The following is a 27,045-nucleotide window of genomic DNA, read 5'->3' on the forward strand; positions in this document are numbered from 1 at the left end:
CCCTTCACCTCAGGCTGCCGTCAGCTCTGGATTTGAACTGCCCGCCTATACTTCTGACAGGGGAGGAAGCTCTCCTATTGAGCTGCAGTGCGGAGGAGCGGGTGATACGAGTGAACAGCACGCGTGCCGGAAGAAAGGGCTCGGCGTGCCCTCTCCGGCACGCGTGCCATAGGTTCGCCAACACTGTCCTAGAGCATTCATAAAAATGTTGAACACTGGGCCTAGGACAGAGCCTTGTGGTTCCCCGCCATTTATGACCACTCTTTGAGTACGATCACTCAGCCAGTTGTGAATCCACATTTTTTTCAAATAAGTATAGTATGAAATAGTTTGTCATATGCTTTACTGTAGTCAAGATAAACTATATCCACTGCATTTCCCTGATAATCCAGTTGGCGATTCAGTCATAGAAGGAAATTAGATTAGTCTGTCAAGATTTGTTTGTTACAAACCCATGCTGGCTCTGGTTAATTACTCCATTCTCATCCAAGTACTTGCATACATGCTGTTTAATAATTTGTTCAAAGATCTTTCCCGGTATAGAAGTCAGGCTCACAGGCCTGTAGTTTCCTGGGTCCACCTTCTTCCCTTTTTGAAGATAGGGACATCATTTGCCCTCTTCCAATCTTCTAGGACTTCTCCTGTTCTCCAGAAATTTTAACAGATTATGGCAAGTGGTTTACAATTACCTCCGCTGCTTCCTTAAGTATCCTAGGATGTAATTCATCTGGACCTTAAGACTTGAATTCATGTAAGTTAGCTAAGTGTTCCCTCACCATCTCTCTGCTTATAGATAGCCTGCATTATTTTATTCCCCCAATAGCGCAGGGAAGATCAGCTATGTTACATTTACTTTTTGAGAGAAAACAGATACAACATAGGAATTTAGAAGTTAGGCCTTTTCAACATTATTTTTAACTAATTCACCATTTTTATCCTGTAGCGTCCCTAACTTTTCTTTTGACCCTTCCCGCCCCCATGCTTAAAATCCATTTTTATTGCTTTTGGCCTCTGTTTCAAGCCTCCATTCATTATTAGCTTTCCTGACACTTGCCCTACAGTTTCTGCAGACGGCATTATATTCTTCTTTAGATATTCCCCCTCTTTCCATTTGCTAAACATATTTTCCTCATTTTTAACATGTGTGCAAGTTCTGTGTTCATCCATTCTGGTCTCTTTAAATGCTTCCCATTCTCCCTTCTTTTAGGGATTGTTAACAATTGTGCATTGAGAATCTCATTTCACAATATTTCCCAACCTTTTTGGACATTTCTGTCCTTAAGAACATCCAGCCATTGGATTCTTCCTATCCTCTTTCCGAGTTCATTAAAATCTGCCTTTCTGAAGTCCAACCTTGAGGTCTGAGTCTTCTCAGGTCTCCCCCCCCCCCCCCCCTTTTATCCAACATACAAGGATATCATGATCCCTGCCTTCTAAGGTCCCAGCCACCCTTACTTCCTCAACCATTCCCTCCCTGTTGGTAAGAATGTGGTCCAAGATAGCAGATCCCTTTGTTTTCTCTTCTACCTTTTGGAAGATAATGTGGTCAGCAAGAGCGGATAAGAATTTGTTGGATCCATTACTTTTACCAGAGAGAGATTCCCAACAAATGTCTGATAGGTAAAATCTCCCATGATCACTATGTTGTGCTTCTTTGAGAGCTTGGCCATCTGATATAGAAAGAATTCATCCATATCTTCTGCTTGTCCAGGCGGCCTATAGTAAATGCCTACAATGGTGTCCTTTCTGTGGTTCTCTCCTTGTATTCTTACCCAAACAGTTTCTACAGAACTCCCAGCTCTGAAGCTTGAATCTCGATGGAGATGAATGTTTTCCTAACATACACAACACCACATCCCCTTTTATTAGGTCTGTTTCTTATAAATACATTGTATCCTTCAAGCTGTCAGCGGCCCGACCGGGATAAACATTTTAAAAACAATGATGCAATAAATGTAAGTATATACACATGGCTGAAATATATCAGAGCAATGGAAGATTATGGCAATTATAAAAGAAGATCTTTGTTAAAAAATATCAATTAAAACACCGACCCGGGCATCCGTAGCCGACAACAATGAGTATAATATTTATAGTATTCTAAGAAGTAAAACCCAGTAGGTATAAATGTTCCGGCACCTCATCCCGATCACCGCGGACAGGAACGTTTAGCCGATAAATGAACCCCTTTGTTTTGTTTGTAAACGTGAATATTCGTCAGGGATCTTTTGTAATGGAGTAAGGAACGTGCCGAAGGATCCTTATTATGGTGGGAAGCCAAGTGCCTAGAAGAAACATTAGTGATATTAGAGCGTTGTCTGTTGGATGTACCCTGAAGGCATTACTAGTTCTGCTCACATATGTGAAGCACGAGAGCGCTCCAACATTATGAGGTTAAAGACACTTAGTCTTAATTGTTACAGTTTGGCTTCATTTTCTATGATTTCCTGTCTCTTGTGTCCGATATTAGAAGTTACACAATCTGTACCTAAAAGAACCAGCGATGACTTGTGAGACTCCCCTAAAGGGGGATTGGTGTAGTGGATTTTTTTAAAGGGCTTTTCTTTATGAAAATTAGTCTTTTTGAGACCTCGGGATCCCCTCTTTCAGGAAAGGACCACCCTGGTGTATACCCCAATGTCTGGTTAGGACTTGTTGAGACTTTTGGGTATTGTAATGTAGGGGGTCTTTTCAAAGGAGACCAAATGCTAATGTTGCCTGGGTCCAAATTAGTATAAGCAATTCAACGAGTACCCGGAGAAGACATGAGCTGACAACACAAGCAGCGTGTGTGATCAGAATGAATTCTAGTTTATTCAAGAAAATACATTAGATTATATAGACCATAGACCATTATCTAGGCAGGATGCGCTTATCTCTTGGTCAGCATTTTATTACAACAACACATTCCTTCTTAATGAACTACTGCAAAAGAGAAAACGTGGAGCCAGGACATCCTGTGAATGTACCATAGATAAGCAGAAACCTTGAACAACTCAGAGGAGTCAGTTCCTGGCCACCTGGCTCCATTCTTTCCTAACTAACCAAAGCACATTTTGTATTTCAACTATTTAATTCTTATTTTGATAGCTTAGCAACAAAATTAACCCCTTACATATCCCCCATTTTGGACATAGGGTCCACCATCATGCTAGGTACTTCACCCGAGTGGTGCCGGCTCCTGCCAGATTCCCTAGAGTCATGTGGTGGTCCCAAAGTCCATCTGGGTTAAAGTTTAGCAAAAGCCTTTTCACTACATTTGGTGACACATGAGATTACAATTTTTATAGCTATATACATGCATAATAAAATCATCACAATTTGTAATATACGTTGTATAATCCCCATGAACCAACCTCCCAACCCCGAGAACCAATTGGCAGGGTTCAAAGAACTAAATGTGTTACCCCACCAGCTATCCCTGGTTTCTGAGTTTTCATTTGTCCATGCAAGCAGTTCTTTCGACGGAACAGGAACAGCCAGGAAAGGAAGACTAGTGGCAATTACTGGTGCGTGTGGGCAAGTCCAACAGTCCTTCACCTGTGAGGTGGTCAGTCCATCTACCAGTATTTGGTGGTGTCTAACAAAGTGGTTCTGGGCATTGTGTCCAAGCTTAACTTTCTCATATGGGGGAAAAGTATGGAGGGAGGAGTCCAAAAGTCCAACAATAAACAAAATGTCCTTCATTTTTCCTTCTCATGGGGGGGGGGGCAAAGCGTGAAAAGTCCCATTAGTCCCAAGACAAGCAACAGTTCCTTCAACTTTTACTGAAGTAGGTGTGGTCAGCAGGACTTGATTGGGCCCCTTGAATCTGGGCCCTAGGGATTTCCGGACACGCCTCTCTACGACCACCCAGTCTCCAGGTTGCAGAGAGTGTGATCCCTCTAAGTTGTCTGGGTCTGGAATGGAAGAAAAGACTAGATTCTGTGTTATTGTTAGTTGGTCACACAGGTGCTTTACAGGGCTACTGTGTCATAGCCCTGCTGCAGGGTCTGTGGATGATACAGCCCCAATCTTGGCACAGAGCCAAACAAAACTTTTAAATTAAGTGTACCATTTAGTCTTTTCACTTTGTCTGAACTCTGCGGGTGGTTTAGGGTGTGAAACGCTTGTTCCACCCCAAGGGCTGACATCACCTCTTGCATCACTCCACCTGTAAAATGTGTACCTCTGTCACTCTCAGTTGTCTCTGGTACCCCAAATCTACATACAAGTTCTGACACAGGTTTCCACGCACACAAGGACGTGCTCATACCTGCCTGATTTGGGAAGCCGGATGTAATCGATTTGTAATCTCTGAAAAAGATACAGTGGTCTGGGTGTGCACTTCCGAGGGGTCCTAACCACTTGTTGTGCAGGATGCACACTTCACATGCCTTCACATATGCCTTCCCCAACCTGTCGAATCCTGGAGCATACCATACCTTGTCCACAACAGAAACCATGGCATTCCGAGAGGCATGCACTTTCCCGTGAGCTAGTGACGCCAAACTAGGATAGGCAGCAGCCGGTACACACGCTCTCTCTCATCATCCACACATCCTTCACTTTCCTCCCTCCTGCCATGGCCCATCTCTCCTCTTCCCTTCTGGTGGGCTGCAGTGCCACCTCGGGAGAAGCAGGGAAAGAAGAAATGCTGGCAGGTACCCCGGTGTCCTCCTCAGGTGGGCAGGATCTTTGCCGGGTACTAACCCTGCGCACACGGTCCTCTCTGTCCAGCAGGGCTGCAGCCTTGGCTGCTCTATCGGCCTTCTCGTTGCCCTTGCTCTCCATGGACTGACCCTGAGTGTGTGCTTTAACTTTTACTATAGCTACCTGTTCTGGCAACATGATAGCTTCCATCAGCGAACTTACAGCTTTCCCATTCTTGATCGGCTTGCCTTGAGCTGTGAGGAAGCTCCGCGCGCGCCAGATAGGCCCATAATCGTGTGCAGTACCAAAGGCGTACCTGGAATCAGTTGTAGATGTTAGCAGTGGTACCTTCTGCAATCGTACAGGCCTCAGTTTCTGCGCTGACATGTGTGGCGGCAGTGGTCTTTGTACATTTATCTCATTCAGTGTGACTACTTCAAAACCGGTTACAAACCTTCCTTCGTCATTTAGGTATCTGGATCCATCCACAAACAGCTCAAACTGGGGGTTCTGCAGGGGCTTGTCTGTGACACGCGCGAACCCAGCCGTTTCCTGGGCCATGAGGGCCACACAGTCATGTTGGTTTCCGGTGTCAAATGCCTCCTGTTCGTCAGTCAGGGAGCTGTAAAACAACTGATCCCCTGTACTTACTCCCCCATTTGAATCTACGTCACCTAATGGAAGTAAGGTGGCTGGATTCAAGGTGGTGCACCTTTGGAGTGAGATGTTCGAGGAGGGATGCACTGCGAGTTCCATTTCTATCTGTCTGGCAAGAGACAGATGTCTACGGCTTACCTGAGTCAGGATACCATGTATGTCATGTGGGGTGTAGATCACCATGGTGTGATCTAGGACAACGTCAGAACTTTTGTCCAGTAGTGCTTGGACTCTTAGAACCTGGCTTTGCAGCCATTCTACTCTGATGGATGAAACACAAAGGCTTAGTGATGCATTGAGGCAACTATTTGGGTCAGGAGCACACAAAAATAAGTCATCAACATATTACAAGAGGGCGGTGCCCTCGGGAAATGGCCAGGCGTCTAATACCAGCTTCATGCATCTGGTGAACTGGGTTTGGGCTATTCTGTGCCCCTTGTGGCAGCACTATCCAACAGTACTGCTTTCCTCTGAACAAACAAATACTGAAAGTCTGGCTGGTCCTTTATACTCTTTTTCTTAACGGGGAACAAAGGGGTATTGGCTGGGGAGACACATTCCTTAAGGGCTTTAAGTTAACATAAGGAAAAGACAGTGTCTGCAATTGCATCTTCCTGGGCATGTGCCGGGGGTGGGGGGGTACTGACGGACCAAGGGGGCTTTTTCCCCTTCCTTTAGGTAGACCATTACCATTGAGACTGACAGTCTGCCGAGGTCCGTCTGTCTGGTAGCCCAAAGGCTCGAAGGAACGACACTAAAAACTTGTTCCTCTGCGTGCGTAAGAGTGAGGACAGGGAAAGGTGTCGCTTGGTCTGCTGCCATCCGACAGAAGGTCGGGTGACTTTCAGACCCGGGGTGTATACGAGCCTCACCGGACGGGTGAAGTTTGATACAACATCCCAAGGGTCCCATCACATTGGTTCCCAATATGCTTTCAGGACCTTCCAGCACAAGGAAGCGCGTGAGGCATCGCGACCCTTTAAACATTATCTCAAGTGGTTCAGTTTCTGCCAGCTGAATTGGCACTCCTGAAACCCCTTGCACCGATTACTGCTAAACAAATCAGGCTGGTATTCTATTTCAAATAGATCAGAACCTTGTTGCTAGAAATAAAAATAGCTGACCTGCAATACCTAGATCACCTATGTCTTCTCCCCCCCCCCCCCCCCTTTGAACTAGGATACTTAATTGGAAGAAGAGTAGCCAGGTTCAAGGTAGTAGCAACATTGAAAAGAATGACAAGAGCACATTGTAGCTGGATTTGACGGGCCAGAAATAAGTGCTTGGGTTGCACTTGCGTGTATATGCTCCGGATGTCATGAGGGGTGAGGACCACTAGGGGGTAGTTCAATACCAACTCCGAAGATTTGTCAACCATTGCCTGTACTGCTGCCACCGCACACACACATGAGGGAGCTCCTCGAGCCACTGTATCCAGCCTCATGGAGTAGTATCCAAGTGGCCGTGGTTGTCCCCCGTGCTTTTGTGTCAATACTGTCGTCATATGGCCAGAAAATTCAGTACAGAAAAGAATAAATGATAAAGTGTAAAAGGGTGGAGAGCTGAGAATTGAGCTTCAGAGGTGAGAGAGAAAGAGTGATTGAAAGACAGTCATAGAGTGGTTGAATAAGAGGAAACAGAGTGGACCTATGGGTGGCAGTATGAAACAAAGCCCAGAAAGGTGCGGAGTTTAGCAGCAGGTGTAAGTACAGGTATGACTTTTGGTCAGCAGCCTTTTGTTCCTATGTCAGATGTCCAGTTCCTTGGGCCAAGCAATGACCCAGGAGAACAACCTTTGTTTTGCAGAATTGGAGGTGGCTTACTATTTGTCAGGATCTGCGGAAATCTGCGTTTCTGCAGTGGCTATCAAGACAAATACATGAGCCGGATCCACCAAGAGAGCAGTTAGTTAAACAAAACTCTTCTGAACTGTCACCTGAGGTCTCAACCCGTACCGATCCATCCGGTGAGAGTTTGATGGATGCAGATAAGGCTTGTAAGATATCAGTACAAATAACAGAGACATGAGTTACAACAGGGCAGAATAATCTACAAACATCTATTCATATTGGAATATGATTTCTTTAAGCAAATTCATTATTAACCTAATCCTGCCTGCAATGTCTCATTAAATTTGAGAAAGAAGAAAGAAAAAAACTTTTCCTAACTGCCCAAGCTTCTCACCCCTCCTTTCGGAGAAGAGAGGGATGAAACATTACGTACTTTTCATCATCTAGCTCCACATTCTCTCAGAGTCAGTATAGTACTAACAGCATTCAGCAGTGATACAGACGTCCAACCAATCACAGAACTGACATTTACCCAAAAAGCAAAAACATACCTCAAAATCCCTACATACTTTCCACTTTCAAGACAATTAATTCACGTAATTCATTACAAGTTTCTTATTTCATCAACGTCTAGAGCGGACAGAACATTCAGACTTTACACAAAATTAATCATTAGTAATTATAAGAGGTATATTTCTCTGCACAGACTATCAAACACGGACGGCAGGGGAATAGTTAAACACATAGAAAAGAAAACATGCTAAGCGCTTCTAACAGCGCAACATTCGCCGCATTCTTAACCCTTGTATTCTTAAAAGCCCCCACAGATGTGAGTGGGGTATAACTTTCTTACACTTTGTTGTAGAGAACTAAGACATATAACAAAGATTAGATTACATAACATCAAGACATACAAGACAAACAATAATGGTTATTTGTCACATAGTTGTCCACAGATTCTGCGTGAACTTGCTTTATGTTCCAAAGGAACACAGACTATAAGAGGATTCCCTTTCTCTGATAACCCCTTCCTGCCGTATCTACACTTGCCTCAATCCATCTGTCTAACATACTTTTATCCAACCTTTGACTATCTCTGAATCTTTCCCAAACTCGCTGGTCTGAGACTCCCAAAATTCTAAACACCTGCTTTTCTCAACAACTTACTACATTCTCTCCCCACGGCTAACTTGCTTTCTCTGACCTTTGCTATTTCTCTAGCTGTTTCCATATTGTCCGTTCCTTAGAGCCCTCTTATCCCTTCTCTGACTCTATTTTTCCTCTTCCACAAAAGATGATTTCCCCAGGATTTACCATTTAAAGTTAGTCCTGCTGTTCTACCTAGGCTTCTTGCAACCCAAAGGTTGTACCTGTATAGAGGTCAGTAGACAGGATTCCCGGGCTCACTACTGCCCCTTTGGACGCTTTCTGCAAACCTGTTCCTTTTTCTAAACCGGCGTCTCTGATATCTTTAAGTCACGTAGTATTTTTATCTTTAAATTGGGACCAAAATTCATAATTGAAAGTTCTCGCCTTTTTAAGTATAGGCTTGTTTACCGATGTCCTCCCCTTCCCTCTCTCTTATAATCTCGATAGGGGTAAGATATGTCCTAGACCAGGGGTGTCAAACTCATTTTCACCGAGGGCCACATCAGCCTTATGGGTGCCTTCAAAGGGCCGATTCTAACTGTAAGACAGTAAAGTAGAAGTGAATCCCACAGTGGCCTGATGGGTAGTAAGGTCCTCCATAGTGGCCAGTGACGCACACATTTTGCGCATACTCACGCACAGACGCACACCATTCGGCGCAGACGCACGCACACCATTCGGCGCAGACGCACGCACACCATTCGGCGCAGACGCACGCACACCATTCGGCGCAGACGCACGCACACCATTCGGCGCAGACGCACGCACACCGTGCTGCGCAGACGCACGCACACCATTCTGCGCATACAGACGCACACTATTCTGCGCATACACACGCACAGACGCACACCATTCGGCGCAGACGCACGCACACCATTCGGCGCAGACGCACGCACACCATTCGGCGCAGACGCACGCACACCATTCGGCGCAGACGCACGCACACCATTCGGCGCAGACGCACGCACACCATTCGGCGCAGACGCACGCACACCATTCGGCGCAGACGCACGCACACCATGCTGCGCAGACGCACGCACACCATTCTGCGCATACAGACGCACACTATTCAGCGCATACACACGCACAGACGCACACCATTCTGCGCATACAGACGCACACCATTCTGCGCATACAGACGCACACCATTCTACACATACACACACACAGACGCACACCATTCTGCGCAGACGCACACCATTCTGCGCAGGCGCACGCACACCATTCTGCGCAGACGCACGCACACCATTCTGCGCAGACGCACGCACTCCATTCTGCGCAGACGCACGCACTCCATTCTGCGCAGACGCACGCACTCCATTCTGCGCAGACGCACGCACTCCATTCTGCGCAGGCGCACGCACTCCATTCTGCGCAGGCGCACGCACACCATTCTGCGCAGGCGCACGCACACCATTCTGCGCAGGCGCACGCACACCATTCTGCGCAGGCGCACGCACACCATTCTGCGCAGGCGCACGCACACCATTCTGCGCAGGCGCACGCACACCATTCTGCGCAGGCGCACGCACTCCATTCTGCGCAGGCGCACGCACTCCATTCTGCGCAGGCGCACGCACTCCATTCTGCGCAGGCGCACGCACTCCATTCTGCGCAGGCGCACGCACTCCATTCTGCGCAGGCGCACGCACTCCATTCTGCGCAGGCGCACGCACTCCATTCTGCGCAGGCGCACGCACTCCATTCTGCGCAGGCGCACGCACTCCATTCTGCGCAGGCGCACGCACTCCATTCTGCGCAGACGCACGCACTCCATTCTGCGCAGACGCACGCACTCCATTCTGCGCAGACGCACGCACTCCATTCTGCGCAGACGCACGCACTCCATTCTGCGCAGACGCACGCACTCCATTCTGCGCAGACGCACGCACTCCATTCTGCGCAGACGCACGCACTCCATTCTGCGCAGACGCACGCACTCCATTCTGCGCAGACGCACGCACTCCATTCTGCGCAGACGCACGCACTCCATTCTGCGCAGACGCACGCACTCCATTCTGCGCAGACGCACGCACTCCATTCTGCGCAGACGCACGCACTCCATTCTGCGCAGACGCACGCACTCCATTCTGCGCAGACGCACGCACAGACGCACACCATTCTGCGCAGACGCACACCATTCTGCGCATTCACACGCACAGGCGCACACCATTCTAAACATATACGCACGCTATTAGACATATATACATACAGACACACACATATATACATACAGACACACACATATATACATACAGACACATATGCACACAAGGACACTTCTGCATTTTGATACACATATTTATACTTACCTGCATCCAATATGGTCCCACTGGCTGGTATACTGGCTGCTCTCAGTCCTTCTTGCGCCAGTGAGAGGAGGTCAGCGCTGACCAGGCTCTCACCCTGGAGCTGCTCCTCCTCAGCGTCGCTCTCCTGCTGCACAGATCATGTTCTCTGCACTCTTCTTCCCTCCTCCGCGGCCGTTGTCAGTCTGCTATCGGCACTCCTCTATTACTGTCTGCACTAGACAAAACAAGCTGAGTGAAGATCGCCTACTGACTTCAGCACGGAGGTGAGGGAACTTACTGCATAGCCTGCGGGCCACAGAAAATGAGGCGGCGGGCCGGATTCGGCCCGCGGGCCTTGTGTTTGGCACCTGTGTCCTAGACTGTCCTGCCCCCATCTTCATATGCTCACTATTCTTCACGAAGTAAACAGGACACTATATCACACAGTATTTTATAGGAGGACACGACACACGGTCTTCCTTGTCCCGGAATAGTTTTACAGCCTCTACCAGTAATCACACAGATTACTTCGGAGGGTAAAGGGGAGACCAAACTTCGGCTCTCAGGGAACTTTTGGTGATGTTATAGCAAAGCCAACAAAAACAGATAATTGCCAACGTGATACAAACAACCAGTACAGAAACTTCAAGAATTCCCTCAGGCAACATGGCATAAAACAACAGGGTATGAGTTCTTCCGTCTATTACAGTTTCATGAACATCATACTTAAAACAGGGCGAAGTATTTTTATAAATACATGCAGCGACTAACCTTCTGTCAACAGGGAGCCCAAAGTCAGGGGAACCCAGAATCAGAGTGGCAGGTCAAGGGCCTACCTTTCACCGGAGATTTTTGAAGTCTGGGGTCCCGTGATCCTGGTCCCGTGGCGTTGGCAGTTGGCGTCGTCAGATATCGGCTGCAGGTAAAGAATAAACTCCGCCCCACGTTGGGCGCCAAGTAACTGTAGGGGGTCTTTTCAAAGGAGACCAAATGCTAATGTTGCCTGGGTCCAAATTAGTATAAGCAATTCAACGAGTACCCGGAGAAGACATGAGCTGACAACACAAGCAGCGTGTGTGATCAGAATGAATTCTAGTTTATTCAAGAAAATACATTAGATTATATAGACCATAGACCATTATCTAGGCAGGATGCGCTTATCTCTTGGTCAGCATTTTATTACAACAACACATTCCTTCTTAATGAACTACTGCAAAAGAGAAAACGTGGAGCCAGGACATCCTGTGAATGTACCATAGATAAGCAGAAACCTTGAACAACTCAGAGGAGTCAGTTCCTGGCCACCTGGCTCCTATCTTTCCTAACTAACCAAAGCACATTTTGTATTTCAACTATTTAATTATTTGCAACAAAATTAACCCCTTACAGTAACAAGTCACACATTGTGAGGGGTCTCTCTCTTGAGGATTGGATCTACATAAACATGAATACCACTAATGCTTGTCTGCATGTATATGCGAACGTTTAATATATTACTGAGGGTGCTACTCCTTGAATTATCCTCCTCGTTACTCGGCACGTCTTCCACCTTTTGCTGATTTTGAATGAACATTTTATGGATTTGCCCATGAATTGATGGAAGTTTATCTGTTCCTTCCTCCTTGATCAGTGTATTAGCGCCTCCCTGGAGAGGGACGTGGTCGTGTTCTGCAGCCCCCTAGTGAGGTATCTGCTCATTTATAAACCTGTTCCGGTATTTATTATCACGTGATGAATGCTGTTATTTTTCTCTTATTTTTTAATCTTGGCGTTCCTTCACTAGTTGCTTCATTTCAGCTCACCTAAAAATAGTCACTAGTTAATTAATTCTAGTCTGGTGTAAACAGGTAATCGTTGTCCTTCAACAACCAGCCAACAACTCTGCAGGGAGATGTGAGTAGTTCAGCATTCTTGCCCCACTTAACCCTTTCCAATCCAATGTCGGGCCTGCCCCGACATCATCATTTCCCTCCACAGCTCCAATGTCCGGGCAGGCCCGACACTGCAGTGCAGGAGTGCATCTGCACCCGATCGGCAGACACATCGGGTGCAGATACACTTGTGCACTGGTCCCCATCGAGGACCCCCTAGGAGAAGGCAGAAAGGGTTTTTAACCCTTTCTGCCTTCTCCTTTACACATTACATAGCACTCAATTAGCGCTATGTAATGCATAGAGATTCTGGCCGGCCGGCGATCATGTGACCGCCGGTGTTACCTGACCCCCGGTGGTCACATGAACTCCGAGCCGGGAGCCTGCACTGTGGGACCTGCTTACCTGACCGGCGTCTTGCGCATTCTCCTTCTGTCTCCCGGCCCGGCGATCATGTGACCGCTAGGTGCCACCTGACCCCAGCGGTCACATGATCGCCGAGCCGGGAGGCAGAAGGAGAATGCGGAAGACGCCTGACAGGTAAGCAGGTCCCTCCACGGTGCAGTGAGCACCTGCACCCTCCTGAACTCTGTCAGGAGGGTGCAGGGAAAATTTATTTTTTCTCACCCATTTTCCCCAGCTACAATTTATTTGGAGCTGGGGAGAATGGGTGAGAAAAAATAAATGGATTGGAAAGGGTTAATACCAATTTCTTTTTTTTTTCCCCTCCCATTTAACTGTCGGTGGTTCCTTAAGGCTGCATTCAGACGAACGTATATCGGCTCGGTTTTCACACCGAGCCGATATACGTTGTCCTCGTGTGCAGGGGGGGGAGGATGGAAGAGCCGGGAGCAGGAACTGAGCTCCCGCCCCCTCTCCCCCCTCTGCACTATTTGCAATGGGGACAGGTGGGGTGGGGGCGGGGCTAAGTGGTGAGAATTAGCCCCGACCCACCTCTCCCCATTGCAAATGGTGCAGAGGGGCAGAGAGGGGGCGGGAGCTCAGTTCCTGTTCCTGGCTCTTGCATTCTTCCCCCCCGCAGATGAGGACGACGTATATCGGCTCGGTGTGAAAGCCGATATACATTCGTGTGAATGCAGCCTAAAACATATAAATGCATGCGAACAATGCCTCACTGCACCGCCCCTGCTGGTCCTCAGAGCAGCGCTCGCTGCTGCCGTCTCAGGCGGGTTTCTGTCTCATACAGATATAATCACTGCAGCATCTACTGTTCAATCAAATCTGCGAGAGACCATGGCAGCAAGTGTTTACTCGCAGACCGCGCACACGTGTTTATGTGCATTCACTGCACTTGGCAACCAATCAGTGTGTGTTGGGGAGGGGTCAAAATTTCAATTGCATACCCACCAAAGAAACTCAAGCCCCCTAACTAGTCGCTGAGTGATATTCCAGACCCTGTAAATGCTTCCAATGATTCGTTCAGGGATTGCGAACAGTCGCTCTTTTTATAAAGTACATAAACGGCGTAAGCGACTCTGCGGACAATAGTTGTCCCATATAAAGCTGCTTTAAGAAAGAGACCGTCAGAAGAATCCGCGCCTGGATACCAGACAGCCTGTATTAGCCGGGGCGCAGCGCTGATGGACAGTCTCGTTAGAGACATCCGTGGATGCGCCATACAATTCACTCACTTGCACTGTTCAATGCTGCCAGGTAAATGGCCGCAGAATGCGGGTTTTGATGACCGCTGAGGACTCTGATCCCACAACAGGAGCTTTCTACAAGCATGTAATAAGTCATGGGATTAGAAGAGAAGGGCTTCAGTAATGTCTGGAGTAGCCAGGACCCTTCTAGAGCGTTATGGCTGGTTCTATGTCAGCAGAGCACTAATAGCTCTGTTTACTAACGTCAGACAATCACATTCCCGCTTTTGTTATCAAGAAGCGACAGTTCTCAAGGCGCCTACAAGCCCTTCTGACTTTGCATCCTTTTATTTTCGGTTTTATTCAGCTATGGACAACGTACAGAGATGTTCATACATGCAGGAAGGGTTACGGTTTTCTGCTGCAATATAACTGAGAGCGGTAGCATCAACGGTGTAATATAAAAGTTAAAGGCTTCTTTATCGCTCCATGTTACAGCGAATAAAACTGGCAACGTTTCAACCCACAGGTCTTTCCCGAGCCTGGATTGAGAAAGACCTGTGGGTCGAAACGTTGCCAGTTTTATTTGCTGTGACATGGAGCAATAAAGAAGTCTATTACTTTTATATTACACCGTTGATGCTGCCGCTCTCTGTTTTATCGGAGTCAATTGGGAACTGAAGGTTCATGGTTCCACCTGAGTGGCTTGGCATTTGACCACCTCGTCCAAATATTGGAATTGTTTGTGGTGTGCTGTGGCCAAGATTATTTATCCCATGGTTTTCTGTTCCATTATGTGAGCATGTAATCTGAATCTCAACGAGAACTGCATGCATCCTATGATGGAACTGAATGGCGCCTACCAGATCCCATTGACTATACTGAGGTCCATCTCACTGACATGTTCTCGGGTGACGTGGCATGGTGTGCTGCATTATTTCATCTGGGTTTTTGGGCTACATCTGCATCGGAGGCTCTGAATGAACATGTGAGCTGGTGCTTATATGTCCACTAGTTTATGGTGTGAGCTGGTTCTAGTGCTTTGAATTGAGGTGGGTGAAGCTCCAACTCCTCCTTTTTGGCGCTTTTTTGTTTCTATTAACTTGCTCCCTGTTTCCTTGTACTTGATCGGGATGTAAGTTCAGTGTCCAAACAGGTTGTGATATTTTTGGAATACAACATGTGTACCGCCATCTTGCCACCTGATGTTTTTTCTCCAGCCAGGGGATTTTCCAGCAACTCCAACCACGTAAGAGGAGGTCAAAGTGAGCGAATGCTCTGGCGGAACCTGTTGGCAGACAATGGCTTGAAAGAGCGTGAAGCTGCTGGGATTGGGTAAAATCGGCAGCGAACACGTTTCAAAGTGTGGCCAATGCTGAGCTACTAGCCACCATTGGTCATGGCTGTTCTTGCATATTGGACTCTGAATCATTGACACATTGCCGTATCTTTAATCTAGCTGTCTGATGAAGACGTCTATGTACCTCAATAAGTGTTACTTGTTAAGTGTATTAAAGTATATTGCAACCAACACCAGTGGCTTCGCTCCCTTTCTCTGCCAGCTCGCATTGACCTGCTCTCACTTCAGCCTATAAGACTAACATGACCATCAACCAGCACACAAGGCCTGCAGAGCGTTTCTGTGCTGACCCCCAAAACATGGCACATCTGTGCTGCTTTCAGGCTTTCCCTTTTTGGGGCGCTCTGCCAAGTTCTTAATCCTTTTGCTCCATCTTTCCTTGGGCTGCATACATGACTGATGGTGTACAGTATGGAGCTGTCCGGTTAGATGTTGGTAAACTTTCAAGTGTTTACTAAAACTTTTGCATAAAGAGCGGATGCATTGTCTTGTTTTTTTGTAGCTTCCATCTTTGCCTGGACCCGAGGGCTGGAGCATAGAGCCAAGCTGGATAACAACCCTGAGCTGAAGAACTTTGCTGCGGCCTTAGAGGAGGTCTGCATTGAGACAATAGAAGCTGGCTTCATGACTAAAGATCTCGCTGCTTGTATTAAAGGTCTCTCCAAGTGAGTATCTTCTACCTCCAAGATAACCTCATCTCAAAGAAAAAATTGTATAAAAGGTCTTGTGTACCCCAAAATGCTGCCAAAAAAACTACAGGTCACCTTGTAAAAATCAAGCAAGTTTTTAAAGTTCTTTTAAGTGGTACTACATAAACTTGCTATCCTTGTAATGTTCTGACTCACAGAATAAAGAGAACATGTCGTTTTTATTGCAAGGTGAACGCTATAAAAACAAACCTCCCCAAAAATAGAACAATTGAATTTTTTTTCCATTTTGCCCCACTTATAAGTTTTTAAAAGTTTTAGTGCTCTATAGGGTATCAAAAAATGGTTCCATTAAAAGCTACAACTGTTAGTGCAAAAAAATAAAGAAAGCCCTCGGGTAGATGTGTCACTGGAAAAATAAAGAAGTTCTGATATATTTTTGGACATGAGGAGGAATATTAGGGATAAAACCTGGGCCCCGGCGGGTCGGGTAACGAGCTCATTGACTGTGCTTTTCTTTCAGCGTGCAGCGATCTGATTACTTGAACACTTTCGAATTCCTGGAGAAGCTGGCTGAGAACCTAAAGTTGAAACTCGCTGGTCAATCCAAGCTGTAGTCAGCGGTGGCCTAGTAGGCCAATCTCAGGTTTATTTCTTCACGGGTCGTTTACAGCCTTCAGCAAGAGCTTTCTAATTCTCTACAACACAAGCCGTCGCTCCTTCCTGTTGGTCTCCTTCTAGTGTCTCTCCATCTGCTCTTTCTTCTGTAATGTGATTGTAATGTCTTTTGGATGGCGGTGACCTCAGTATTGTACATACGTAAATCTGCATTAGTGGACAGGGCTGTTAAAATAATGGAACAGACGGACCGCTCTATGGCGGTCTGTCCCCTCACATGTCTCTTCTTAGCGGTCTTTATAGTCTAAACCTTCCGGTTGTGTCGAGACATTTGGCCCAAAATATCTGACTGCTATAAAACACTAAAGAGAGGCTAAAGGTGCGACACAACCTGCAGTGAATAGTTCTCACTCTGCAGATCTGCTTGATCCAGTAACTGTAAAGTTTTGATGTACACAATCCTGGTGAAAGGATAGAGATCAGTGACATGCACCACACGCGGCACCACCGGCGTGCTCACCGGCCCCATTTTGTGTATCACACGGCCCTCTACGCGCTTCTTAGATAACGGCCCCCCTCACTCTTCCACACTGGCTGCCGTTGCCCCGAGTCGACCGCCACACGCACAACCGCACCAAAGGATCTGCAGCTTGTAACGGCAAACTTCACTGGAAGGGGTGGAATAGGTAAAGCTTCATATACCAATAGGAAACACACCACGCTGTGCATCCAGGCCGGGGTGCCCTCCTCACCAGCAGATTCCCACTAGCACTACCAACTAACTAATTTAGGTCCTCCTGGGCGCCCATCATCGTTCATTGGGCAGATGGGGCATATTCATAAAGTTCATATCTAAAAACTATATCTGCTAGCAATTTCATATTTAGTGCTAATTAAATGCTTTTTGCCAATTCAATCATTATATAAAAAGTCAATTTAAAAAAATTATGAATGCTAAGACCTCTCTCTCCGGTTGAGTCTCTTAGAACACCAATGACTAATCAAAAGAACATAAAACACAAAGTAAAACATACAGTATAACACTAAAAACTATTACATAGAAGAAAAGGCTCATTACCCGTCTATCTAAACTGCATCTACTAACAGATGCAATAACTGCCTACCCCCAGATGTGGCCCTTATTTTAGAGAACTGTCTCCTTTTTTTTTATTCTTGAGCGGCTCTCATACTTTCTATCCTTGTTTTTATGGGCCATAATATTAATACAACTGGATCCTTTTGGGGGCATAAAACATGTAATTCGGAATCATAAAAATAAGATACCCAAAATGTCAATGTTTGTGCACAGAGACACTCTGTTATAACTTTTGTCTTGTGACCATCGTGCTGGAAAAAGCATTGTTCCTCACCAGATGCTCCTGGCTGGTTGGGAGACATCGTTCCCGGAGGAGGTTTAGATCCCATTCTTAAGGTTCAATACTGTAAATCTAGATTCTTTACTGAAACTTGATGTATTTGTCAAGAAAAGTATTAAAAATGTATGAAATGCTTATAATTTTGCTTTAGTAACCATAGAAACATCCGACTAAAAAAATCTAAAACCCCTAAAGCGGAAAACTTGAAAAAACAAAATTTGCATCAGTCTCAAAACTTTTGCCCACAACTGTCCATACTAGCGGTGACGCTTTACACGCTCCATCCCGCTCTGTTTGTGCTGTTACGATCTGCGGCTACTTTGGTGAACCTATGGAAGTTAATTTAATGTGATTTTGGGTAATCATGTAGGTTACAATATCCTGTCCGAGGCAGCCAGCTTCATGCACATGCCAAGACGTGCTGTGATGTAAGGACACGCTTCTGTCTTAGCCGTAAATCACCGCCCTGATGTGCAGCTAGCGGAGGCTGTTGAAATATAAGCCCTACCCTGAAAATAAGCCCTGGCTCCATTAAAACCCAAACAAAAAAATACATTATAATAATCTTTATATAGCACCAACATATTCCACAGCCCTTTAGAAGACAGGGGAAATAAAAACAAAAAAACCATTACGGGCGCTGTCCGCTCTGCCGCACTTTTCCTCTGGCAGTTCCGCGGCCAGTCTTTGTAGTCTTTAGCCAGTGCTTCCTGATCAGAGGGGTTCAAAAATCCCACCTCCAGGAAGCACTGGCTGTGATTGGCTGAGCTGCGGTTCTCGAGAACCAATCACTGCAGCGCTCGATGAACCAATCACAGCCATCGCCTTGAGTGGCGGTACAGCTCTGCCAATTACTGCAGCACTTCCGGGAGTCGGGATTTTTGAACTTCCCTGACCATGAAGCAGTGGCTGAACACTACAAACAAGTGCAGTGGAACTACCGGAGAAGGGCTGCAGAGCGGACAGCGCCTGTTAGGTAATGTATTGGTTTTGCTTTTTCTTAATGTAGCTAGGGCTTATTTTAGAGACAAACAGTAGGAATTCTTAGGGTTAAGGTTGCATCGCACCACACAAAAAACAAGATTTCATGCGATGCAACAGAAAGGAAGGCTCCATAGGGAAAAATGGGCTACAGCACACGACAGATTGTGGCAATATTCAGCGTGCTGCTTCCCCCCCCACAGTCAGTGTGAAAACAGCCTAAATGAGTCTGATGGATATGTCAGGGAGAACAATCTGCAGCCCTGATGGGTAATGACTGAACTAAGGCCCATGGATCTGTTCAACGTGCGCTAGGAGCTACTAAGTGTATGTCAAGTGAATTGATAGCAGCTTATCTCCCTTTATCATCTGCTGTTTTCCGGTTGGGCGGCCTAAGTCACCTTATAAGTTTGCTTTAAAGGAATCATGAAAGTTAGTAGCAGCAGTAGGTTTGAAATATGGTTCTGGCACGCCGTCCACTTCATGTGCTAGTAGTGTCATAGTGATAGGAGTAGCAAATAGTGATATCATCTAACAGCTCTGACCCGTCTGTCACTTCTATCCCGTACAGCACCATAGTTTATATTACAGTATACTGACTTGTTTCACCTAAATTTGATAGTTCTCAGCAAGAGAAATGAAGTAATCTTGTTGATAGTGTCCTTTTGTTAGCCATTAAAAGGTATCATATGTTATAGTGAGCTTTTGAACCTACTCGTGGTTCTTCCTCAGGCTTAAGGGAATAGATTCGTAGATAGATACACATATATGAAAAGGCACAAACATTGTGTGATTAATTTGCACTTAAAACAATACCAGAATAAGTCCACTGAAGAAAGGATCGGAAAGTTTTATGGTTCCTCAATTGGTGTAAGGGGGTCACCAGGCCCGTGTGTTATCTGTGCTATCGATTTTTCATCATTTTTAGTCACACATGAACCCTCTTGAAATATTTGAAAACTGAAAGCAAGGATGAGAACACAAAGAAAGACTAAATTACTTGTGGTTGAGCATTTTTCTAGTAATGGACACAACATGGAACATATGACAGCCACCATATTAAAAGGCAAATTCGAGTCTCAGCGTCGTAGAAGAACTTGGAAGTACAAGTTTATAATCATCTCTGCCACTTTCACCACGGGCTAAAATATGTCAAGAGGGTGCATACCTAACTATAGCTGATAAGAAAGCTATAGCTCAGCTAACACGCTGCCCTGGTGACCGCCTTACACCAATTTAGAGACCATAAAACATCCTTTATCAGTGGACTAATTAAGTATTTACTCCTCCGATCATCCTGTTCTGGCATTGTTTTAAGTGCAAATTAATCACACCGTGTCTGTGCCTTTTCATATGCATCTATGTGTGTGTATATTAATACGTCTTCAGATCTATTCCATAAGCTTGAGGAAGAACCCCGAGTAGGTTTGAAATCTCGCTATAACATAGTGTCCTTTTGTTAGCCATTGAAAGGTATCATATCTACCAGATTACTTGGTTTCTCTTACAGAGAACAAATCACATTTTGCTCCACTGGCTAACACCGGACCAAACTTTTGTTTCACATAATAACTGCTAACCAACTAGGCTCTTGGTGCAGCAGAACAAAAAGATGCACAGGGGCAACGAGCAGGCCAGTGCCGGCCTTGGCTGACATAGAACCCTCTACAGAATGTTCTCTGGCCCTCCATTACACAAGAAGCAAAAATGTATAAATCTCACTTATAGGCAGTCTGCCTATGTTCTACTTGTGAAGAAAGCAGCATACCCACACCGGAGCAGCTCAGTGAATAAATACTGTACCAGACTCAAGCTCACAACAGCTCAGTGACTACTGTACCAATATGTAGTTCATACTATAAATATAGCTCCAGAACCAAGCTTAGTAGATAGATGCAATGCCAGAACCAACCTCCTGACAAATACAGCCCAGAGCCAAGCTCCGTACATAAGTACAATGGCAGAACTAAGCAAATGTATTGTGGGTGTGCCAATTGTCTGACAGTGGCACCTTGGAACATCAGAGGGGAAAAGGGAAAGATAGTAGGAGGATGATTCATGTAGCTCTACAAGATGCTGCTGCATCGCAAAATATAGTCATCTGGCCGGGCAAACCTGAAGGGAGCTGCTAACCCCAGCCTACATCCACCTGCTGCTCCCCCTACAAGCTGGTGGCTGGGACTACATGAGTTGTACATAGCTCAAGCAATCTACAGCATTTACACTATGAAATTCAATCTTTGGTTCTCCGCCCGATCCATGCGTCGTTCTGTCTAATCGCTCCGGCTCTTAATTACAATCGTTGTCTCTTTTTACAGAAAATTATCTGGAATATTTTTAATAAAGCCGATTCACAGTAAACTGTTGTCTTATTGGCAGTCTTGAATGATTTGGAGGAGGCCAACTGGTGCACTAAAGGAAATCATGTTGGAGAAGAACTGAAGAGTGGAGCATCTTCATTTTTTCCTTGTGCACGTATGTAGAAGCCAATGCCTGTGGTTTCAAGGTGGGACAAGCTGCTGCCAGATACGTGACGGGAAGAGACGAGAGGTGTGGAACTCCAGCATGTGCCACCCTTCATGCCCCTGACATCTCCCCGTGTAGAAGTAACGGGTTCTGGTCAGAATAGGGAATGAACTCTGATCTAACCTTCCACTAATTGCCCTCAACTACTGTAGTATTAGGGCGGCTTTACACAAGCGTATGTATCTTTATGCTTGTACTTTACGCCACTGAATGTGTAATTACTCAGACACTGAATTTATACTGTATGTTATAGGTACCTTGAGAAAGGAGGCCTGAAATGCATTCCATGCGATTAACCCCTTAACAGCACAGGGCGTGAGTTTATGTCCTGGCAGGTTCATATTTAATGCAACAGGAAGTAAACTTACATCCTCTGGCTGGCGCGGGCTCAGAAGTGAGCCCATGCTATTGTGCAACAGGCGTTGGCTGTGACTGACAGCTGGCATCCCACTAGAACAGTGGTGATTGATGAGAACACCAATCCACGCTCTTAACCCCTTCCAAGCCGCAATCAATTTACATTGGGACGGGTAAAGGGTTCACAGAGGGTGCACGCTCCCCACTGTGACATCATCAGCCCTCTACGATATAGTCTGGGCATGCCATGGCCTGTGACCGCTACTGTGAGTGCTAATGCATTGCAGTACAGTTAGTTCTATAGAGAATCCTCATTGAGGTTTATTTACATAATGCAGACCTGGTGGCTACCTTTTGAGACAGTGGTACAACAATGGTGCCATCTTTAATGGACATTTCGGTCCATAGGTCTCCGTGTGAACAGAAGCTCTCCCAACAATGAGTGGTTTATTTAGCATACTATGTATAATAGAAATAATTCCTCTTTATAGTAGGTATTGCAGACCTAAGCGAGATTAGGAAGTGAAGGCGGAAGAGAGAAGAAGTGAAGAAAGTAGAGAATTTAATAAACCCTTTCCAATCCAATTTTGGATTCAGGATTTCCTAAAAGGCTTTCTCTGTTTGCTGTTCTAAAACTGTGCCATCTGCTGGCTAAAGCCCGTGTGCGCGCAGCAGAGAGATTCCAACAGTGGAGTGGCTGGCACTAGACGGTAAGAATACCCTGTCAGGCGTCTTCTGCCATTGAAGCTTTACAAGCTTCAATAAGAATGTAGGAAGAAGTCAAACAGTGGATTGGAAAGGATTAACTCTTAAAAGCGATTCGGGTGGGTTAGATTTAGTCAGGAGTAGAGTCTATAGCTTTAAACGACATTAAATTGGCATAGAGTAGTTAGCTGGTTGGAGCTCCACCAGGTAAAGCAAGCGAAATCTAGACTCTGAGGGAATTTGAGGCTAGGAATAATAGGAAGCATAGGGGAGGATCTGTAAGATAGTGCATATTTAAATCTAGTGGCCCTCCAGAAATGTAACAAGTACATAAGTGGCCTCAATACAAACAGAGCTGGACCGGAGGACTCCAAAGCCCAGGTCATAAAAGCAAGGGAGTGTGGGGCAAGTCGTTTTTTCAGTGCAAATAGTGCAGAGGACGAGGGGCAGCCCAGTCTGGTAGATATGGGAGTGACTGCATTGGAGGCAAGTTTGAGCAAAGCAGGGGCGTGAAAAATACAGCTACAAACAGGCCGAGAAAAAGGCTAAAAGGGGCATTGTAGCCTTCATCTTAGCAACAGAATCAAAAACATGTAAAACATTGCGTATATTATAGGGGGCTTGCCTAGAAGGGATAAACCCTACTTGATTCTTATGTGCGAGTCCGGCAAACTGTGGAAAACAACAATTTTATCGGTCTCAAAGCTTTTGGCCACGACTGTATGGCAGCTACCGTAGCAGTGACTACAATATCAGAACCAAATGATCATTTTATTGGGGAACACTGACCCCTTGAAGGGAGGCTCTAGTACCCTGTTGTACCACCTCTAGCTTGGATACAAGATGTGATACATGCGGGCATGGTTGCTCTAGTACCCTGTTGTACCGCCTCTAGCTTGGATGATCGCGTTTATGCAAATGCCCCCCATCTGGGCTGTTCTGACAAGAGTGTAAGGTGGTGTTGGAACCTGTAAGTGCAATCACGCTCTTAGATATACTGTGCCTGCCATATAAGGTGTGGTTGGTCTGAGCTCTGAGAGACTTTTATAGGCCAACCACTCTTAGGCGCTAAGAAGGCAAGATCAATTATCCAATCACACCCCAAATCATTTACATATATGCCTGAGATGGAACGGCAGGTCCAGTTTTAGAGCAAAAAAAAAAAAAACTAGGTGCATGATTTCTTTTGACAGCATATATTTATGGTCTTGCTTTCAATAGTTCCCACTTCTTCCAAGCTCCTGCTATGGCTTCAATTAAGAGTCTGTGGTCTAGGTGCCGACACCAGAGACAGATTGGTTCAAGTCCTGGTAAAGGGTACAGGACTGAAAGAACTGTAAAAGTAACTATAAACATCATAAAGCCCCCTACGAAAATATATCCAAACATTTGGAATTTCCAACCCTTTAGACAGTTTATCTATTTGAAGGGTCTCCAATTTAAATTTTTAGCAGATTACTTATTCCACAATAAACTCCAACATATCGTATGAACCCTAAAAACATTTTGTGATGGAATCCAAACTGAAGAATTTTGAAATATATAAGTTGAGGCATCAAAACTATTTTTATAAGATTTCACCTGCCAATTCGAAAATAAAGAGGACGATTCCAGACCTTGACCTTATTGTCAAACTTTCAGACCAATAGAAGCAAATTGGCAGAAATAGTCTTAAGGCTTAGAAGATGCCACAACTCCCAGATATTTGAACTCCTTCACCAGTTATAATTGCGTATATTCCAATGAATAGACCACTGGCAAGGGATCTAAAAAAAAGAATTACAGATTTCCCCCATTTAATGGTAAGACCTGAGATCTTACCAAATGGACATAATAGGACCTATAACGTTTCTTACATCCACCGTATACAACAGCAGATCATCTGCATATAGTGAGATACATTCCTCAATTTCTCCATACTGCAGTCCAACTCAATCAGGCAAAAGAGAAGAGGGACCAGGAGACACTCCTAAGATTGTTCCCCTCTCGAACACAATTTTTCCAGAAATATTACCATAAAGCAGTTTAAAATAAAGCATGTTAAAAATTTCTCCCGAAAGCTCCAGCTATGAAGAAAAGTCGATAAATAATTCCATTCAATGCTGTCAAAAGCTTTGGCAGCGTCGAGTGAAAATCAGCCTGCCCCCACTGACTGGATGGTCCACCTGGAGATTCAGATATCCTTAAATTTAAAGCGGTTGTTCTGTTCAGCTGAAAGCTGGATTGTTCCTCGTGTATTAAATGAGTCATAACCAAAAGTAATCTGGTTGTAAGTGCTTTCACCAAAACTTTCACAGCAGTGGTCAATAAAAAGATATTGAAATTATAGGAGTCAGGAGACAAATCCTTTCCCAGTTTAGGAATAAAGACAAATCATGGTATCTCTCAATGATGGTGGACCTATACCTTCATGTAAGGATTAATTAAAAACGGCTAGTAAATGTAGAAGCATATCTTGATAGCGTTTATAAAATTTGTTTGGAAGGCCACCAAACTTCGGCGCTCTTTCATTAGGAAGCTTTGCTACTGCATCCTTTAATTCAATAAAGTCAAAAGGAGCATGTAATAAAATTGGTTGTTGCTCTCAAGCTAAAATATTCATAAAGATCTTCACAATCTATACGTAGCTTAGAGGCAAACAAGTCTTTAAATAGAGGAAAAAGGTTTCCAAAATGTCATCCTCTATTACCAGATAATTATCAGGTCTTTTCAATGCTGCCACATAAGAGAATGATCCTTTTGCCTTAATTATAGAGGCCAAAAAGAGACCCCCTGCTTACCCCTCCTCAAAAATCTTCCTCTTCATAAAGACCAAAAATAATAGGTCAGCATGCAAAGCCTCCATAAAAAAAACACTTTTCTATATTTTATTCATTACAGTTAAAAAGATGTTACAGTACAAAAGAGATGAGTCTCCAATGTGCAGCAGACAGGCGGAAGGAAGGCATAGAACATATCGAGTTCATAGCATTAAGTATATGCTCAAAAACTGCATGTATGCAAAATCATATATCAAACATTTAGGCCGCCTGCACACGGGCGGAAATCCCGCGGCGGGATTTTCCGCGGGATTTCCGCTGCTCAAAGCTTGCATAGGAGTGCATTACACTACGCACTCCTATGCAGACGGCCGCGGTTTGGCCGCGCGAAATCTCGCGCGGCATGTCCTATTTTTGTGCAGGGCTCGCAGAGCCTCGCACAGAAATGTCACTCACCCGGCTGACTGCCCGGCAGCCGGCACGTGAAAGAGCCGGGGCTGCTGGGCGCAGGCGAGTACCCGCTCGTCTGCAGGCGGCCTTAAATCGTGTAAAATGACACATCGAGGGGTCGACTCCCTGCGGAAGCTTGGAACGAAACGTGTCAGGGTGCAGGTGGTAAGGTGGGCTTTATACATTATGTACTGCTGCTCATATGCATAGATTCAGTGCTTTGTATGCTCGATTTCTTATTTTATATGATTAAATGTTTGATATATGATTTTGCATGCGTGCCGTTTTTGAGCATATACTTAATGCTATGAACTTCATATGTTGTATGCCTTCCTTCCGTCGGACTGCTGCACATTGGATACTCATCTCTTTTGTATGGTAACATCTTTTTTAACTGTAAGGAATAAAATATAGAAACGTTTTTTATGGAAGCTATGCGTGCTGACCTATTATTTGATTGATTGTGCAGCGAGCGTGTGCTGCTAGTTGTGAGATGCAACCGTGATTTAGTATATTGCACACTTCTTAAAAGAGGTTTACTTTTTGCAATACCTCTTAGATCTGCAAGGTGCCTCTTTCCAATTAACTCCCACCTGATTAGTGGGAGAATGTATTTACGCTTGCTCTACTTCTAAAAGATTGTCATTGAAGAGCTCTAATCACATCCTGAGATTTAGACTTATGCAAGTTAATCTTCTGTATAGAATGCCCAATTACAAATGCCTTCATAGCACCCCATGTTACAAACAGTGGAGGAAGAGCCAATATTAATCTGAAAAACAATTCAATAGAGCCTCCTCCGTTTTAGTATTACCATCAAGCAGGTTCAACCAAAAGGGATTTAACCCCCCCAACCAAACCAAACCAAATCCCCCACCATTCATCAACAACAAGTATAATGGAGAGAGATCAGATATGGTTCATGGTAGATATTGCAATTTACTATCATAAGGAAGCACAGATGGAGTATCCAAGCGGATGTATTCTAGAAAAGGGTATTACATGAACTATACTAGCTACAGCATTGTCAAACTTTTGGGTTTCTCAGCAGAGAAACTCCTGCAGATTTAAAAAGGCCACCCACACCCCCTGTAATTCTGTTCCCTGTCAATCCTGCAGCACCTCTAGTTAAATCAGGTACACTAAGGAAGGTGCCTAACATTTTGACCTTTGCTTCTGGTCTCTGCCAATTTCCTGGTTACCAACATTGGCTATTCCTGACTACTCTGCATTCTCCACTTATGTCCTTGGGTTGTTGTATATAACTGTCGG

At 45.3% G+C, this 27,045-nt stretch overlaps 1 protein-coding gene across 2 annotated transcripts in view; it reads left to right on the forward strand.

Annotated features, from left to right (window-relative positions):
- Nucleotides 1-21,337, forward strand: part of IDH1 (isocitrate dehydrogenase (NADP(+)) 1) — a 46,371-nt gene extending 25,034 nt beyond the window's left edge. Inside the window, exons 8-9 of one of the 2 annotated variants that reach the window (XM_066577218.1) lie at nt 15,857-16,019; nt 16,525-21,337. In XM_066577218.1, the coding sequence (XP_066433315.1) occupies nt 15,857-16,019; nt 16,525-16,618 (257 nt within the window). In that variant the 3' untranslated portion in view covers nt 16,619-21,337. Of the gene's footprint in view, nt 1-15,214; nt 15,528-15,856; nt 16,020-16,524 lie in introns of those variants that run through there. The other variant, XM_066577219.1, reaches the window with a different exon arrangement.
- Nucleotides 21,338-27,045: the final 5,708 nt, after the last annotated feature.

This window comes from Eleutherodactylus coqui, chromosome 8 (assembly GCF_035609145.1).
Source record: "Eleutherodactylus coqui strain aEleCoq1 chromosome 8, aEleCoq1.hap1, whole genome shotgun sequence".
NCBI lineage: Eukaryota > Metazoa > Chordata > Amphibia > Anura > Eleutherodactylidae > Eleutherodactylus > Eleutherodactylus coqui.